This window comes from Lotus japonicus, chromosome 3 (assembly GCF_012489685.1).
Source record: "Lotus japonicus ecotype B-129 chromosome 3, LjGifu_v1.2".
Taxonomy (NCBI): Eukaryota; Viridiplantae; Streptophyta; class Magnoliopsida; order Fabales; family Fabaceae; genus Lotus; species Lotus japonicus.
The window spans coordinates 65,038,378-65,057,578 of NC_080043.1; the positions used below are offsets into that span (position 1 = coordinate 65,038,378).

General features: G+C 40.0%; 2 protein-coding genes across 8 annotated transcripts; both read left to right on the forward strand.

Moving 5' to 3' along the window:
• The first annotated feature begins 3,491 nt into the window (after nt 1–3,491).
• LOC130745290 (potassium transporter 7-like) lies at nt 3,492–6,749 on the forward strand. 7 transcript variants are annotated; one of them, XR_009021646.1, is made up of 8 exons: nt 4,013–4,145; nt 4,381–4,519; nt 4,667–4,977; nt 5,073–5,160; nt 5,469–5,643; nt 6,049–6,222; nt 6,318–6,420; nt 6,501–6,749. XR_009021646.1 is itself a non-coding variant. In XM_057597463.1 (2 exons), exons 1-2 carry the CDS (start codon nt 3,858–3,860, stop codon nt 4,438–4,440), a joined length of 360 nt encoding a protein of 119 aa, XP_057453446.1. In that variant the 5' UTR covers nt 3,492–3,857; the 3' UTR covers nt 4,441–4,625. The 7 variants fall into 7 exon arrangements, 1 of the variants encoding a protein (XP_057453446.1); XR_009021647.1 differs by lacking the exon at nt 4,013–4,145 and having other exon boundaries at nt 4,178–4,519; nt 4,632–4,691; nt 4,786–4,977; XR_009021645.1 differs by lacking the exon at nt 4,013–4,145 and having other exon boundaries at nt 4,178–4,519; nt 4,667–4,691; nt 4,786–4,977.
• An 11,494-nt stretch (nt 6,750–18,243) lies between these two features.
• Nucleotides 18,244–18,797, forward strand: LOC130744522 (uncharacterized). The gene is made up of 2 exons (XM_057596697.1): nt 18,244–18,528; nt 18,771–18,797. The coding sequence occupies exons 1-2, from the start codon at nt 18,244–18,246 to the stop codon at nt 18,795–18,797; spliced, it is 312 nt and encodes a 103-aa protein (XP_057452680.1).
• Nucleotides 18,798–19,201: the final 404 nt, after the last annotated feature.

The following is a 19,201-nucleotide window of genomic DNA, read 5'->3' on the forward strand; positions in this document are numbered from 1 at the left end:
GGTATAAGGGGTATATATCATTAACGATAAAAATTTATACAAGTGATTTTAACTAATAAAAAATTTATTTAATATTTTATATTCTTTTGATGTAAATGAATTGATAGTTTTTGTTATGTTTTTGATGTAATGAATTGATTTTATTTTACTATAAATGTTTGATTCAATTTATATTTAGATAAGTTCTGGTTATTAAGTATATATATACTAATGTTTTTAATCTCATCACAAAAATTTTCATACTAGTATTTATATATTTACATCTAAAATTATTTTAAAAATCCAAGAAAAAGTACTGAGATGATGATATTAAAATTAATTTTATATTAGTTTTAACATGAAATTACATGTAAACTATCCATCCTTATGTAACTAAACATAAAAAATTCAAAATTCTATATATTGACCAAAGAGCTTAAATAAGTTTTTATCTAATTTTACGGTCATTAAATTTGATCACTACCATCTAAAGTTAATATTTATGGTCCCTACTTTTGAAGATAATTATAGTTTCAGTCTCAATGGCTAATATTTCATTGTTGATTAGTGATCTGGCTACAGAGGGGAACTTCACCATTTTCACGTATCTGTATGATTTATTTGCTGCCAAATTAAGCCTAAAACTAGACTAAGACCCACACAATGCACGGTTGGTGTTTTTTATTAGAGTCAAAGGTGATATATGCAATTTTGTAAATATAGTTATACTTTAGTTAATGATATTATATTTAGAAGTAAGAAAACTAAATGACTTTAACTAAGTTTTCATTATTCATATCGATTGCACATGTGTTGAATGGAATCATTTTTCATTTAACTAATAGGATATGATATGAAGAGAGAGAAAACTTTCTTAATTGAACGGAAATTTGAATTTCAACCTTTAGAAGGTGGTAGAAGATAACATGTAAAACATTCAGAAGCTAAAATGTGTAAATTACGAAAATGAGTTATTGAAGGTTTGTATGTTTGCTCCTATATTGGGTACTCGTCTTTTATATTGCAATTCCTTGGCCAAGCATTAGTTTTTAAGGAAATTAGATGGTTATAACGAACAGACATATGTAGGAAGCATTTGGGTTTCTACATCGTGGCAGTACAAACATATATATAGCAATACAAACACACGTATAAAAGGAAGTTTGAGCTTACCTTTTTCAATTTAAGATGGGAACTAAAATTTGTAACTAAATTTCTTAATGCCAATCTAGGTTTTTACATCGTGGCATTCACATTTAACTCTATTTTGATTTCATGAGTAACCTGAATATTACATGGTTTAGTATTCAGAAAAGCAAATATGATTACTTCATTAGTTCTTATCAAGAATGACATGATACATGTATAAAACATGTTACCAACCATGAGGCTAGAGTGTCTAAATATTGATCATATTTGGCAATTTATTGTTTCCTCAACTTCCTGCAGACATGATAAATTAAAGATATCCCCTTCTATTGCAGTATTGAATTGCATCTTAGAACATTTCCTAAAGACTACTTGAACTTGAAACCTGCAGGCACAAGTTTCTTTCGAAATTAAATTAAAGTTGGCATCTTAACACCTTTAATTTCCTTCATCTTGCTAGAAGAATTAGACATATTTAAAGTTAATTAATTAGTTATACATTGACATCAAAAGAGATCATATATACTTAATAAAGCTAGGGAGAAGGCCCAAAAAACTTACTTTACTATTGGTATTTGAAATTCTGGGTATTAGGCTGAAAGAAGCATTTACATGTCTTCAATAGGTAAAATGAATGGTGTTATATCTCCCTTTTTGGATTAGGATGCTCAAGCGGGAATATGTGCTATAACCACATCATCACATATAGCATATGAAAAAGAGTGACTTCAATTTGATCCATTATGTCTGCCACTCAGTTTCTTTTTATTAGAAAATGCAAGGAACTTCAACATTGATAAAATATTTGCAGTGTAATTAATTAGAGTCCACATAACAAGAACTGTTATTTCCTCCAATGAAGCTGACATTTTAGTGAAAATTGTTGATGAGCAGAATACTTAGTTCAATAGTTACATTTGAGGTTTTAATTAGGCAGCGTAACATCAATAGTAGGTTTCAGATAGCGAAGCGAGTGAGTGACTCACTATTGTGGGGCATGAACGGTCGGGGCAGCAACATTAACGAAGACGAGAAAGAAAAGAGCTATAGGAAGTGAGGGACTGATCCTCTTGTGAGGGGCACAAACGATAGAGACTTTAACTACGACCTGGAAGCTTCGAGCGAGCACTAGAAAAGACCCTTGCTTCGATTTCTTTCTTGAAAGAAAAGATTCCAGCAGCCCTTTAAGGATATATTCATATCTATGAACAATCGTGGGTCAAAATTAAAGTATGTTAGAAAGAGAAAAAAGAAAATTATAAAGTTGGATAAGTGTCCTAAAATTTGATCACATATCTGTTCATGCATTTATTTGAGAGCAACTCAAGATAGACTCTTCTAGAATTCAACAAAAATATTAAGAAAACTAGCAAATCACTATGATTCATAGATAAGATGAAAGTTAAGGGCATAAGTCATTCAGCTATTTCAATAAGCAGGTAGCAGGCATTAAAATTTCAATGAAAACACTTTTAAGTAAAATCTATTTAATCCGTTTTCCAAGGTTGTGTGCATAGAGGCTAGTGCTCATAAAATCTTTAACGCATAGATATAAAGCATGCTGATACAAAAAGGGATTAGAAATAATGTAAATTGAAATATGTAATGGACATTGCATTGAGAAGGTGATTTGGATATTGTACACCACATATCCATATTATTATGAATTGGAATGCAGAAACATATCTAATAATTTCATGTGAACTAATAAGTTATTACCACATGCAGGTCATTGAGGTTTAACAACACCTTTTAGAAAACCAAAACACAGAGCACAACAAATGGATCTCAAAATAACAATATTGAACTCAAGTGTTAAATTAGGAAAACAGTTAAAATAAGCATTCAATTTTTCATTTAACCAATGGAAATATGCCGCAAGAGGCATTCTATCAGCACACAAAGCATAAATTGCTATCATACTTCCCTTAATTTCTTTTGAGCTCGCATAGAGAATTTATCAAACATGTGGTAGCATGCATGTGGAGAACACTTCAAACTGAAACTCATTGACCCCAATATACCCCCAAATGCAATTAGATCCAACATCAAAGCGGAAATAAACACGTGTCCCAAATATTCCACGAAATCGGAAATGTAAAGCATGATTTCCCTCTTATAAACATAGACTAAAATAGAGGAAAATAACTAAGAATCATCATGTACGAAGTATAGAGGAGAGCATATCCAGCTTTATATGAAAGAAGGAAAATGAAAACCACTTGATTTTCAACTTAATTTACTACAGAAATGACATTTTGTCACGCCCCAATTGCCACGGTTATAGGCGAAACCGTGGCAAAAGCTCAATTATCACGGTTATAAGCGGAACCGTGGCAATAGAGTACAATATTTTATTATTTTTTTCTAGGGACCGTGACAATAGACACACTCTCCAACTTTTTTCAGAAGAAAACCCTAAAGCTGTGCAAACCCTCTCCCTCCCACGCTCTATCCCACTCTCCACACTCCATCGACATGTTCCAACGAAGCTCCGATCTGTTCACGTCCCTCTCTCGTTTCCCTGTCCTTCCCTCCCACTCTCCATCGACCCGTTCCCTCTCTCCCACCGGCGCCGCTTGTTCCTGAAAGATGAAAGGAGTATTTTGACGGGATCTTCTCATCCACTCGCGGATCTGGTTCCTCCTTCCCTTCCACCGAAGTCCTTTCCTCTCACGTCCCCCTGTTCTCGGTTCCTGTCCGTGTAGAATCGAATCAATCCAGATTTGATGGATGAGGAGAGAGGTGAGATCAATGGCGAGCGCGGGTACTCGATGGACTCCACGGAATCAAGGTGGGTTTACCAGGAAGAAGATGAGGATGCGTCGGATATTGAGGACTTTGACGCTGATTTGAGATTGAGAGGCCGACGAAACGGTGCTCCTGTGCAGCTGCTTGATTCCGACGAGGAGGATGATGGCACCACCGAGCAGAGACTCATTCGCACTGGTCCTCGAGTTGATTCCTTCGATGTTGAAGCTCTTGACGTCCCTGGTACTCACAGAAATGACTATGAGGTCCTTCTTTTCTCTCTTTGACTAATAACCTCTACGAATTTTGCATTTCAATCATGATAATCATTTACAGTGGAATATAGGGTTTTTGTAAGGCTTGTGATTTGTGATATACTTAGTTAGTAATATCTATTTTTTTTTTTTGTGATTGGAATCAAGTAGAGTTAGTGACCAGGTTGATTCTGATTTCTGTGTGTTTCAATTTTATGAATTTTGTGATCTTAAGTTGAAATTTCAGATGGAAAAACATTTAATTTTTCTGTGTGTTTGCGCGCGAGTTGCGAGAAGCTCCGCCTAACACCCTCGCATCACCCTTCTCCGTTATGGCCATGGCCAGCCACCACCTCGTCGTCACGCTCTCACTCAATGGTCAAAAGGTTAGTTCACATTGTAATTTCAATTTTAGTTTGTTCGTGACTTTATTTCTTGGAGCTTACATACTGTGCCATTTGATTTTCTCCTTCGTTTTGATTTATGTTATGAATTCAGAGTTTGATTTCATCATTTATCATTTTTTCATTCAGAGCATGGCAATGGACGGTGAATAAGGTGAGCCATTATCTCTCCCTTCTCTATTTGTAGCATGCTCTTTTATTGAGGTTCTTAAATGACATCTGATTTCATTTTGTATTTGGTTTGTGAGTTTCTATTCTACACCTATTATGCGTGCAAGTGTAAGAATAGAAAGCACAGGTCCATGGACGCTTTGAGAAAATAAGCAACAAAAAGTTTAACTTCTTCTACTTCGTTTGAGCGAGCATCGCTGTATGGTTCTAGGAATATTCTTGACCATCACAGAGACATGAGGATGGGCGTAGATAACATGAGCTATGAGGTTATTATTCATCTTACAATCGTTTGTAGTGCTACAATTATTGTTGTTATGTACTTTGAAACATCTTAAATTACTTTGATGATGGGTTTGACTAGGAACTTCTTGCACTTGGTGAGAGGATTGGCCATGTTAACACAGGGTTGTCTGAAGACTCGCTCACCAAGAAACAATGTAATCTTTCTGGTATGTTTTTATTCATCCATAAATAAATACTTCAGAAGGAAAGCCACTTTAGAGAATATTCTGCCATTGCTTCATTAAAGTGAAATTCGTTTTATTTCAATCGTCATAAAGTGCATGCTGCATTTCATATGTTTAGAAATGGTGGCATTGTGTCATTCCTTTTTTTTTAATAGATTAGCTTTTCATTTTCCTGATTTGTAAATTACTCTTTTTCCTATTCTTTGTGAGTTCTAACGCATGCCTCTTATTTTTCTCATCTGGGTTTTCAGTTTTCATCACTTTGATCAATTTAGTTTCTATATTTTCAGAAGCTGATTTCATCCAAGGTTACTGAATCACCCTTATAAGGCAAGTCTTCATGAGATCAACGAGGAACCCAGTTGCCCATCTCCTTTAATTTTTGATTTCGAGCAGGCAACTCTTGACGAAGAAGATATAAAGGAGCTCATATGGAAGGAGTCTCTGAACTTCTGCTAGGATCAGGTGCAGGAATAATAGTCTTGGCAAAATTGCCTTTTTCTGTCATTATATTCTATGGAATTTCATAATGCATGTTTCGCAAGTTGAGTGGTAAATGATCTACTTCTGTAAAACATGTTTCGCGAGTTGAATAGGTTCTCCCAGACCTGTTTTTTGTGAAAGGGCCAAGTTCTTTTCGTTTCCTTTGTTTCTTTTGGGGGATTAGAGTTCCCCTGCATGGCATTGGTGATTGTTATGCATGAAAGAGGGGCTGCTACATGCACCCAAGCCCTTTGTCTTTGCCTTTGCATTGTTTATAAATCCACGTATAGTAGTTATACAGAAGTTATTAAAGATGGTTTTGCTATCTTCTCTCTTAGTTGTTTATATACTTGGGGATTATTTATGCTTTCATTTTGTGAATTGAAGATGCAATGGACACAACTGCAACCACTATTTAGAAGCATGCATTGGTAAAGGAAGCCAGTGAAGGAAGCACAGAGCTTGGTTTCTCATTAAAGCATGATATTGTGAGTCTGGTTCCAGATATTATAGATTTGTCTAAATGGCACATGTTCTAGTTTTAATGGATTTTTCTCCAAGGTTTGTTATCTGTGTTTTCTTTGATTTTGTCAGAACATAAACCTATCTATCTAGCTTGGGTGTTCATGGTTTTCATATATGGATGGTGACTTCAGGTAGAGGCACATGATCTTAAAAACAAAGTGATTCAAACAAAAAGAAGTTGCAGAGATTGGGGGATGATTATTTTGAAGGACTTCTAGGGCCTATTTATTGGTGGTGAGTTTATCCTATGTTATTCTCTCTCTCTATTTTATCCTAAAATGTAAAGTTCTAATATTTTTTTACCGTGTATGCAGATCATCAGATATTGAGAAGAATCAATGTGGTTTCATACTTTTTTTGAGTTTTCCTTCCTCTTTGATTAATCAAGCATGGCAACTCTCCTTTTGGGTCTTTGATCAGCTATGTAAGCTTATGTTTGCTTTTTCTGTTCATAGAAAGGTAGCAAAGTCTTCGAATGATATGTAAATAGACGTAATTAGTGAAGTAGAGGACATTTTTTCTATTCAATTTTTTTACTAGTATATTATTTTTCATTTCCTTTAGCTGCTACATTATTGAGGTTACTTTATTTGAAATTTGGTGGCTGCAATTAGTCTCAGACTCTCAGTTACTTTTTATGAAATTTGGTGGCTGCAATTAGCTGCAATTGGGTAGTTGTCTTTGGCAATATGCCTCTATTGCCACGGTTACTTAACCGTGGCAATATGTGGCCACATATTGCCACTGTTAAGGGCGTAACCGTGGCAATATGTGGACTCTATTGCCACGGTTAAGTGCGTAACCGTGGCAATATGTGGATCCTATTGCCATGGTTACCCTTTACGAACTGTGGTAATAGGCGAATCAATAGCCACGGTTCAAGGGTGAACCGTGGCAATTGAGCAATTGCCACGCACGCTATCGCCACAGTTAAACCGTGGCGAAAGGGCGTGCGGAACCGTGGCGAAAAGCCTTTTCTGTAGTAGTGTTTCCAACCTCTTGTAAGGGGTAAGAGTCAATTCAAATACACTGTACCAATCAAAATAGTAATCTTTTAGCCCAATAACGTATCAAGATTGTGACTTATTAAAGACTGTAGCACTTAAAGTTTGACAGCCAAATCAAGCATAAAATCATAGTGAACCACTCAAGAATGACTAAAAACCAACAAGCAAAGAACTTGATTAAGGCGAGTAGGTGATGTAAGACCCTACTTTGATGAATAAAATTATTTATTTTAGAATAAATGATAAAATGTGTCTTGCTTATGATTTGTGAATTTCCTTGATGCTTTGTAGTGTGAAGTATTATTAATATGGAAGTGATAATGGTATTTAAGGGCTAGGATATAATTTTTATAAGGTCAATGATCCCAAGATGAATGAGTTTGAGTTGCTTGGAGGCCAAGCATGGTGCCATGGCCGAATCCCATGAGGAAGGAATAAGGGAAGACTTGTTTGACTTGGTTGTGCTTAATTTGTGGTAATGATTTGGGGGTTATGACTCCTTAGTCAATGCAAATCAGTTTTGTTGAGGGAATAATGAGAAATTGATGAGCATTAATTTCATGTCTCATTTGAAATTGAAAGAAAAGGTTGTGAATGCCCTTGGAGTCTATATAGGCCGCGGGTTTGAGGGTAAAAGGGGGAGAGATTTTCAGATTTTGGAGTGAACAAAAAGAGAGAAGAATTAGAAACCCTCTTCACATTTTCATCACTTCACACATTCAGCAAAAGAAAGAAAGAAAGAAAGAGAGAGTGAGAGAGAGAGAGAGAGAGAGAAGAAGAAGAAGAAGAAGAAGAAGAAGAAGGTAAGGGGTGGATCTAGTGGGTAGAGTCTAGGTCTTTACATGATGATGAATTCCTTGGTTCTCATGGCTATGATCTGATCTTAGTTTGGTTTAGAATGTATGATTGGATGAGGGTAGGATGCATGTGTAAGACTTTGAAATTTGCAGCCCCAAATTTGATACAAGTTGATACCATGCTAGTTGCTTATTTGACTAGTTTTGCCATGATTAGTGCCTAGAACGAATTCTGTACTGAATTGTATGCTTAGGGCTGAGAATGATGATGTTTAGGTTGATGATTTGTTGCTGGAAAATGGCCTAGAGGATGGCCAACAAATTTTTCAAAAAAAAAGGAGCAAACCCTAGAGCAATGGTGCTCTCGGCCGTGCCCAAACTCTGGGTTTTGGTGGGTTTTCTTTGGCTCTTTGGAGCCATTGTTTGCTGCTGATTGCTACTGAGTATTTCACTATTTTGTGATGCTTAAATGATGCCTTGATTCAGTATGTTGCTGTTTAGAGGATGACCCTAAATCTTATGCATGAAATCCATGAAATTATGCTAAGCTTGTTTAGGTTTTTCACATGATTATAACATGAGATTGGAACATGATCAGTTCTGGAATTTTAGTGAATAATTGCTTATTGTTGATGGCTCGACTTAGGCTTGTGAGGTTGATTTGGAAGGAAGGAAGAGCTTTTGAAAAACACTAGAGCCCTTTAGGGTTCGGCTGAACCATTTTTGTGGTTGTCGGCAAGTTTTCTTACTTCCATATCAAGTACAAGTTTATGTGTTGGCTTGGTTTATGAAGTTTCCATAACTGAAGTATTGCTATACATGAGAACATGACTAAGTGCTTAGTATAGCTTATATATGCTTAACTTGGTTATTGCCATAAGGTCGCTCATCTAGCTGTAATTCCTTTTGGTGCTGTGGTTATTATTGTGATTAAATTGTATAAGCTTTGTGAAGATGTTAAGACTCTAGGTTGACTATTAGAGCCCTAACAAAGAGAATTGCGACTAAATCGCTTGCAAGTAAAATGTGATGTAATTGGGACATAGGTCTAGTGAGGACTATGGACCATGAGAACGATGGTACCGTTAGAGACAAACGGTTACTTGCACGCGAGGGTGTTTTGTGGGTTGTACGGTGTGTCCCCACGTGATTTTGTTGACTGCGGTCACCTTGTGATTCTGTGGGCGGACGGTGTGTCCCCCCACATGATTGAGGGTTGTACGGTGTGTCACCTCTGAGAATTGTTCATCTGCGGATGATCGTAAATATGGCCATTGGTGTTGAGGTGGTTGTGTGAATGGTGAGGTCGCTAGCCTAACTGAACTTAGGTGACTGGCTGATATATAACCTAAAAACTATGCTTATTATACCTTGTTATTTATGAGCGTTACATGATTATGTGAATGTTTATATGAGAATATGAGATCTGACCCTGTTATTTGTTTATGTGTTATTCTGGGGGGGGGGGGCATATGGTGAAGGTAAAAAATGCAGTGGTCTCGTGGACGATAGACTTACATGATCAGCATAAGGACAACGCCTGGCAGACAGACTCTGCCAAGGTACGTCACCTCTATGTCGGCAGCGCTACGATCACGGGACGTGACCGGCACGGGAACGTCGTCGAGACACAGATCATGGAGTGGGGCAAAGTCAAGATGCCCTTCGCATCATGTCGCTTCTTGCATGAAGGAGATGAGGGTTCTTGCTCGAACTCTCCACAGAGGGTTGCAGGAGGGGAAGTTTCTTCACGGGCGTTCGGGGCACCAGATTGGTGGGCACACATTGGCGACTTTCCAACTCCACCTCTAGAGTCCCTTCCAGTTCCTGCTGAGCCTATGGAGGACTTTGCTCCACGGTACGATGCAGTAGCTGATGCACCTGGGGATGTCGAGACGGAGGGACATGGAGCTGCACCAGAGGTCAGGGCTCCTGTGAAGAAGCGCCCGAGACAGTGCGGTTGGCTCGACGAGTGACTGATGTTGCCATGCTGGGGGTTGAGTGTTTCGTAGTGTTGAACTATCATTTATCAGTCTTTATTTTCAGGGATTTCATTTGATGTAGGGCCTTAGCCCAGGGTTTAATTTATGTACTTGAATTATGGTTTCTTTTAATTTCGAGTCATTTTATTCAGTAATGCATTTCTTATTTATTTCGCAAAATTTATTTCGTAAGTTTCAAGAGTTTCGCAATAAATGAAATTTTGTCATTAAAACAAGATTAATAATTGAACGGCGAAAATTCTTTACGAAAATGGTGATGTTTGGTTTACTGTGTGACACTCGAGAAATCGGGGCGTTACACTGTGGTATCAGAGCTCCGGTTGAGAAGCAAAGCATTAAGGGTTTTGGGCTTACGTGTTTCCGAACTAGTTGTGTTTTGGTTTTGATAAAGGTGTTTTCAAGCTTCGCGGTGAGATTTGGGTAGACTTGTTTGCTAAGATGTTTGCTTAGCTGTGAGATTGTTAGAAGTTAGTATCATTGCCGTGATACTTGAGATTGATTATCGATTAGTTACGCGCACGACATGCTTGCAATGCCCGTTGATTTATGAGGATCAGGAGTTCCTTGCGAACCTCGTCTGTTAGGGGCTTAAAGAGCTCGATGTGATTCTAGGAATGGACTGGTTGGCACAATATCACGTTCTGTTGGATTGTGCTAATAAGGCCGTAGTCTTTCCGGATTCTGGTGTTACGGATTACTTGAATTCGTACGATTTGGGAAAGGGTTCACCAGCATTCGTGAACTCTATCGTAGCTGAGGCGAAGGACGACGGCGACGTACGCAGCATTTTGGTGGTGCAAGACTTTGTGGATGTATTTCCAGATGATGTGCCTAGATTACCGCCAGTAAGAGAAACAGAGTTCTCTATTGATATTGTGCCCGGTACAAGACCAATATCAATGGCGCCTTATCGGATGGCACCAGCAAAGTTGGCGGAGTTAGCAAAACAGTTGGAGGATCTCTCTTCCAAAGGATTTATCCGACCATGTGTGTCGCCATGGGAAGCACCGGTGTTGTTGGTGAAGAAGAAGGACGGAAGGTCCAGATTGTGTGTGGATTACCGACAACTCAACAAGGTGACAGTGAAGAATCGTTACCCGATGCCTCGGATAGATGATTTGATGGATCAACTTCGGGGAGCTGTTGTTTTCTCGAAGGTAGACCTGAAGTCAGGATATCACCAGATCCGTGTCAAGGAGGCTGACATACAGAAGACCGCATTTAGAACTCGATACGGGCATTATGAGTATCTCGTGATTCCGTTTGGAGTTACAAATGCACCCGCAGTGTCTATGGACTACATGAACAGAGTGTTCAGGCCATTCCTGGACAAGTTCGTGGTGGTGTTCATTGACGATATTTTGATTTACTCGAAGAGTAAGGAAGAACACGAAGAGCATTTGCGTCAAGTGCTAGGAGTATTGCGAGGGAAGGAGCTATATGCTAATGGTTCGAAGTGTGAATTCTGGATGGAAGAAGTGAAATTCCTTGGTCATGTCATATCAAGTCAGGGTGTGGCTGTTGACCCCAGCAAAATTGAATCGATCTTGTCTTGGGAACAACCTAAGACAGCAAGCGACATCAGGAGTTTTGTTGGGCTTGCTGGCTACTATAGACGCTTTGTGAAGGATTATGCAAAGTTGACTTTACCGTTGACTCAGTTGACTAAGAATAATCAACCTTTTGCATGGACGGAGAAGTGTGAAGAGAGTTTCCAGGAAATGAAGAAGAGACTGACTACTGCACCATTACTAGCCTTACCCAAGGAAGGAGAACCATACGACGTTTATTGTGACGCTTCACATAATGGGTTGGGTTGTGTAATGATGCAAGAGAAGAAAGTGATTGCTTATGCTTCGCGACAACTGAAGATTCACGAGAAGAACTATCCTACGCATGATTTGGAATTGGCTGCTATAGTGTATGCTCTCAAGATTTGGAGACATTACCTGTATGGTAGTACATTCACGATCTACAATGATCACAAGAGTCTGAAGTAATTGTTCGATCAGAAAGATCTGAACATGAGGCAACGAAGGTGGATGGAATTCCTGCAGGACTACGAGTTTGACCTACAGTATCATCCGGGGAAAACCAATGTTGTAGCTGACGCTCTTAGTCGAAAGGCTATGCATGTATCCTCGTTGATGGTCAAGGAGTTAGAACTGCTGGAGGCGTTCTGAGATCTGAGTTTGGATGTGAAGATAGCTCCAGGGAAGCTTAGTTTCGGGATGGTGACGGTGTCGAGTGGGCTCTTGGATGAGATCAAATCGAAGCAAGAGACCGATGAAGGATTACTTGAGTGGCGCAAACTAGTTACTCAAGGGAAGGCACCGGAGTTCGCTATCGGAAACGATAACATACTGCGTTGCAAGGGACGAGTTTGTGTACCCAATAACGCAGCTATGAGGAGGTTGATCTTGGATGAAGGTCACAAGAGCAGGTTGAGCATTCATCTGGGGATGAACAAGATGTACCAAGACCTGAAACTTCATTTCTGGTGGCCTGGGATGAAGAAGCAAGTAGCCGAGTATGTGTCGAAATGCTTGACTTGTTGTAACACCCCGATTTCGGTGGCGTCACTTTAGTAACCAACAATAAACTTAATGCGGAAAAACGTGTATATTTTTTTTTCCGATAATAACTAAGACAAGACTGAATTAAATAAAACCCAAATGCGAAAAGTAATAAAACTAATATACAATATATAAACAGCCTTCGCTGTAAGTAGCAACCTCGTCACGAGCAACCTCCAGTGACGGAAAGAAAAGTGTAGCGCCCGTAGGCAATATGTACAAACCAAATGTAAAGGTAAGTGTCCGCAACACTATCCCTCAAAACTGAGAATAAGCTGACCCAATGGCCTGAAAATAAGACCTCCTAAGTCCAACCAACTCTCTGTGATTCCCGTAGGGAAACCACACAAAAAGCTATAGGTGGGAAACTACCCTGTCCCCAAAGAAACAAATGATGTTCAGAGCTAAGACTCTACTCCTACACTAATCCCATCTCGAGGAGCTCACACTAACACTCATTCCTACATGCTAGCGTGATCGTCGTCCGAATCTGAATCCAGAACGACCAAGTCTAGGTACATCCTCCGTCCTCCGCTCGCTATCGCGATGCGCTCCTGTTCCAGCATCCCAACTCTAGTTCTCCCCGAAGGGTGAACCGTCGTGAACCAGCCCGCCAAAGACATCTGACAAAGGGCGTTTGTCCGCCAAAGCACACACAGAAGACGCGAGGGTCAACTCCAAAGAATTATGTAAATAATACCACCAATAGATATAGATAAGAGAATAGCCGCTTAGGCTTATAGCTAAAGATAACATTCCTAGGGTTGCACATTCCACAATAACATAAACAACAACGATAACATTTAGCATGTTCCAAATAGGATTAACAAATAACAATCACATTCGCCAACTAAATTAGTATGCATGTTGCATGACCTGCAAATGACGGTTAACCCAGTTAACCAAATGCATTCCGGAAACGGATGGACATCAAACGGATCAATCCTAGCACCAGCAACGGTGGGACCATTTCTGCCCGCGTGCCTCTTACACCAAACAAAGGTATGGACAACAACGAGTCAATCCTAGCACCAGCAACGGTGGGACCATTTCCGCTCGCGTGCCTCTGGGATGGACATCAACGGGTCAATCCTAGCACCAGCAACGGTGGGACCATTTCTGCCCGCGTGTCTCTTACACCAAACCAAGGTAGCCAGATCAGCAGTAAACCCGTAGGTCTGCCATTTCGGTCTGCTACAAGAGTCGTCTACAAACGCTCTTACACGGCATTCCGGGTCTTATGACCATTTTGGAAACCGACGAGGTCCAGAGTACGTCCTGTGTTAATACCTCATTAATGTTGCATGAATGCAAGATGATTAGTCAAACAACGTCTCCGAATCTCACTCGACACGTCGCCACGTGTTCTAGCTAAATTAATGTCTCTAAAAGCTTACCCTAAGGTAAAGTCGATTCTGCGACAAAAGACACTTCTTCACAACAAAACACATGTAACTCATGATGATCTCCAAATCATCCGACTCATCTCAATCCGATGGTCAAAACTGCTCAACGAGCACAGAGTATCACACTCTCGGAAACTAACGGTTTCCCGGACATATCCCCAGGATAGCCCAACAACATAGCTGCTCCAACAGCACAACAACAAACGCTGCTCCAACAACACCACAACATCTACATACTCGAAGCCTCTCAACTTTCTCAATACTGGGATCCGACGACACTTCTCGTTTTCCAAAACTAAGATTTGACTTCCACGCCTTCCTTTCGAGTTTATTATCATTAATTAAAGATTTAGAGGTTGTTTAATGTCTTATGAGTTTTCTTTACAAAATACTATCCTTTTAGACTTATCGCAAATCCTATAAGTTCTCGGGATCTCCAAATCCCCAAATGACTCCAGAGAATGTCTCGATCCATACACATCATAACAAGGTCCGAATCTCATTCGTCCTATCAAACTTTCTCAAAACTCACAAAATAAAATCGGCATGACCTGCCCGCTATTCTCACCATTCAGAATCTCAGATTTCTTTGCAAAAGCATAATTAGATCATCACAGCCAATCAACATGTCATATATCAACATATTAAGCAATAACCACCTAGCACTTAGCATATAAGGCATGCACCACACATCCTAGATTACCCACATAGCACATAGCATATAAGTCAATCTCAAAAACATTCAGTAGATGAATCATCTACATTGTCAGCCGAAGCCTCAGAAAACATTTTCCAATCACACACAATCCAGTGCATAAACAGTAAACAATGTCGAAAGCATCGACCCTAAGAATTAACTAGAGATTCAGTGAGAAGCCCTCACCTTAGCCAATTTCCATACTAAGGTGCAACTCTGATCCGATTACATCTTTGTTTGCCTGCGTCGGCTCGATTCCTTCCATTGTGTAGCTTCGATGCAGGGTGCTTCCGTTCATCGTACGAAAATCAAGTTTCTGAAACTTGTCGGCAAAGAGTCGCCAGAGAAAGTTGCGGCTCACGGGGTTGACGGAGGAACTGTCACCGGAGACACAAAGGAAGGTTGTTCCTTCATCTTTTCGCGGCCAGAAACTCAACGGCGCTGTCCGTTTCCCCAAAGAGTCGACGGTTTGCCCAGAAAGTTCAGCCGAAGGTCGACGGTGGTTGTCGGGGTCGTCGAATAAAATGACCCAAATACGAAATTGAAAATAGGGTTTTGCTCTCCTCACGGCAAGGATCGTAGCAGTATCCTCCGTTTTTTCATCGGTCACCGGAGTTGATCGGAAAAAGCTCCCAAAGGCGGCAGCAGCGGCGGTCGACGGCGACGGAACGACAATCCGGAATATGGGTTTTGTGGTGGACACCGCAAGGGTTCCAACGGTACTAACCTCGCTGTGAACGGAGGTCCGAGTACACCGGAATCGAAGGTCGAAGTTTGCGATGTCGGCGACGTCGGCGCGTCGTTATGCTCTATTTTCACGTCATGCTTCCTCTGTTCTTGTTCATGGAGCTCGCCATGGTGCTCTCGGTTGGTGGTTGTTGCTTGCGACCTTGAACCAGAGGTGGTGGCTCGCGTGGAAGGTGGTGCGTGGCGGTGTGGCTCGCGTGATGGTGAGGTGGTGGTCGTGGCGTTCTCGTTTGTGGCCATGGAGAAAGAAGCTTGTGATGATGGCTGCTGTTCTGTTTTGGGTGGAGACAATGATCCATGGTGGTGTGAGTTCTTGGTTGCCACCATGAGAGAAAAGAAAGAACGGTGATGAGGAAGAAGAAACATGGTGTGCGTGGACAGCAAAGGAGAGGAAATTGGTGATGGTGTATGAGATGATGATGAAGTGAAGTGGATGGTGATGTGTGGGTGCTGAACGTGAAGAAGAACAGGGAGTATGGTGCTACTTGGTTGAAGGTGAAAAGGATATATGGCATGGTGATTTTGGTGAAGAACAAAATGATGTGGGTGTTGGCAGCAGAAAAGAAAAGAAGCTTGGTGATGAGAAGATTGATGTGTGTGGGTTCTGCACAAAGAGGAAGAAAGGGTCAGTCATGGTGGAGAAAAAAACGTTGATGATGAGAGGAATGAGAAGGCATGGTGCTGGTTCCATTGAGAGTGAGGGATGCACGATGGTGGTGGGAAGAAAATAGAAAGGGTGTGTGTGCTGCAGCTTTTGGAGAATAATAGAAGAAGAAGTAGAAAGAAAAGGAGAAGGGACATAATATATATAGAAGAAGAAGTAGGAAATGGGTCAAGGAAGAAATGAAGAAAAAGTGTAATGAGAGAGAGAGATGTCGACAGAGTGAGTGAGGGAGGATAAGGAGGTTTAGATATTTAGGAAAGATATTTGTAAACTGGTATAAATTGATTTAGACACTGAAGAATTTAGCTCACAAAGTTAAGAGAAAAATAGATAATGGATATATAACTATACTAAAAATTATGAGGAACTTTATGAAACAGTAAAATATAAATTATGATCACTTTGAACAAATTAAAATGATCCATGAACCAAGAAATGAGTAGATATTTATCAAAGATCGGATAAGGATGAATAGATATTTATCAAAGATATTTTGAGAAGATATTTTGTAAATCGGTACAGATTTGTTTAGATATCGGAGGATTTAACTCATAGAGTTAAAAAAAGAATATAAGAGTGATTCCGATTTCTTCCTACTGATTCCAACGTATTTTAGACACGATATTATCCCCGCTGAATCTTCTAATTCTTCAAAGAAATATCAGTATGATTTTTGGTTTTCGAGGCTTGTTTTTAATGCTATATATAGAGGTTGAAAAAACGCGGGAAAATGAAAGTTTCGCGAATCTGATTTTTCCGGCTTCATTCTCCGTGAATTCTAAGATAGGTTTTGGCGACATAAATCCAAAACTCAACAGAGGTTTCCTGGTATTTTAGGTGACTAATGCAAAGTCGGTGTAAAACTATTTTACCCGATAAGTTACTTTTTGCATTGAATGTCGGAATAGAAAACTTCCTTCTGAAGAAAGATTGAAATCATCAAGAGAAATGGGTGTACGCGTGTGGAATCTTCATTTGAAGCTCCGAATAGAAAAAGTCTTCATTGTCGGTTGATTCTAGGGTTTCTGAACTATCAGGGATTTAGTTTCGGCAAACTTCCGATGATTGGAATCGGACGTTCGTAGATCCTAGAGTTTCGCCTCGAAACGCTTGTTATATATGGATTAAGAGAAGTTCTAACATTTCTCTGAAGATTTTTGGAATTAGTTTCCATCGTGACTTTAAGCATAAACAAACTATTTACTAGGGTTTCTGCCCTAGGTTTAAGCGTATAATAATCGTGCTATAACTGATATCGACTTTGATGCAATCCTTAGACTTTTCCTGAACTTTCTCCTTCATAAATTTATTTCATCCGATAAAATCTTGTTCAGGTTTTTCCTTCACGATACATCAAGCCTAATCGTAAATGGAAATCTCTTCCACTTATTCTAAGCTTAAAAACTTGGGTCTTACACTTGTCAGAAGGCTAAGGTGGAACATCAGAAGCCAGCAGGAAAACTACAGTCGTTGGAAGTTCCAGAGTGGAAATGGGATAGCATCTCTATGGACTTCGTGACGGCGTTACCCCTAACACAAAGAATATTTGATGCAATTTGGGCAGTGGTTGATCGACTGACGAAGACCGCTCACTTCGTGCCGATAAATCTGAACTACAAGGTGGAGAGACTAGCAGAAATCTACATTGCAGAGATTGTACGTCTGCATGGGGTACCATCTAGCATTGTGTCGGACAGAGACCCGAGGTTTACCTCACGTTTCTAGGGAGCTTTGCAACAAGCTTTGGGAACCAAGCTGAGATTGAGTTCCGCTTATCATCCAAAGACGGATGGGAAAACCAAAAGGACTATTCAATCCTTGGAGGATTTGCTAAGAGCTTGTGTGCTAGATCATAAAGGAAGCTGGGATGAGTTGTTGTCGCCGATTGAGTTCACCTACAACAACAGCTTTCATACGAGCATCGGGATGGCACCTTATGAAGCTTTGTATGGTCGGAGGTGTCAGACGCCTTTGTGCTGGCATTAAGATGGGGAGAACTTAGTGATTGGACCCGAGCGGGTTCAGCAAACCATCGAAGGAGTAAAGCGAATTCAAGAAAAGATGAGGATCTCGCAGAGTCGTCAGAAGAGTTACGCTGACAATCGAAGAAAAGAGCTGGAATTTCAAGCGGGAGATCATGTCTTCTTGCGGGTTACCCCGATGACTGGTGTCGGAAGAGCGATCAAGTCTAAGAAGCTTACTCCAAAGTTCATTGGACCGTACCAGATAGCAGAACGAGTTGGGCCAGTGTCATATTGGATTGCGTTGCCGCCTTTCCTATCCAATATCCATGATGTACTTCATGTGTCACAGTTGCGGAAGTACATGGCTGATGATTCTCATGTTCTTGAACCTGACGACATTCAGCTAAAGGAAGATCTGACGATGGTGATGCCACCCATCAAGATCGTCGACAGGAGCACGAAGCGTTTAAGGAACAAAGAGGTGTCCTTGGTGAAGGTCGTTTGGAATCAAGCGACAGGCGATGCTACATGGGAACTAGAGAATAAGATGCGGGAGTCACATCCCGATTTGTTTGTAAACCCTTAAGTTTCGAGGGCGAAACTATTTTTAAGGGGGGGTGGGGTATTGTAAGACCCTACTTTGATGAATAAAATTATTTATTTTAGAATAAATGATAAAATGTGTCTTGCTTATGATTTGTGAATTTCCTTGATGCTTTGTAGTGTGAAGTATTATTAATATGGAAGTGATAATGGTACTTAAGGGCTAGGATATAATTTTTATAAGGTCAATGATCCCAAGATGAATGAGTTTGAGTTGCTTGGAGGCCAAGCATGGTGCCATGGCCGAATCCCATGAGGAAGGAATGAGGGAAGACTTGTTTGACTTGGTTGTGCTTAATTTGTGGTAATGATTTGGGGGTTATGACTCCTTAGTCAATGCAAATCAGTTTTGTTGAGGAAATAATGAGAAATTGATGAGCATTAATTTCATGTCTCATTTGAAATTGAAAGAAAAGGTTGTGAATGCCGTTGGAGTCTATATAGGCCGCGGGTTTAAGGGTAAAAGGGGGAGAGATTTTCAGATTTTGGAGTGAACAAAAAGAGAGAAGAATTAGAAACCCTCTTCACATTTTCATCACTTCACACATTCA

What these genes read in the sequence shown, in the direction of transcription:
- LOC130745290 (XM_057597463.1), top strand. Translation starts at nt 3,858, where the DNA reads ATGGATGAGGAGAGAGGTGAGATCAATGGCGAGCGCGGGTACTCGATG. An exon ending in CTCACAGAAATGACTATGAG is followed by an intron (nt 4,146 to 4,368) that starts GTCCTTCTTTTC and finishes TGTGATCTTAAG; the next exon opens with TTGAAATTTCAGATGGAAAA.
- LOC130744522 (XM_057596697.1), top strand. Translation starts at nt 18,244, where the DNA reads ATGACTGGTGTCGGAAGAGCGATCAAGTCTAAGAAGCTTACTCCAAAG. An exon ending in AGCGTTTAAGGAACAAAGAG is followed by an intron (nt 18,529 to 18,770) that starts GTGTCCTTGGTG and finishes GATGCTTTGTAG; the next exon opens with TGTGAAGTATTATTAATATG.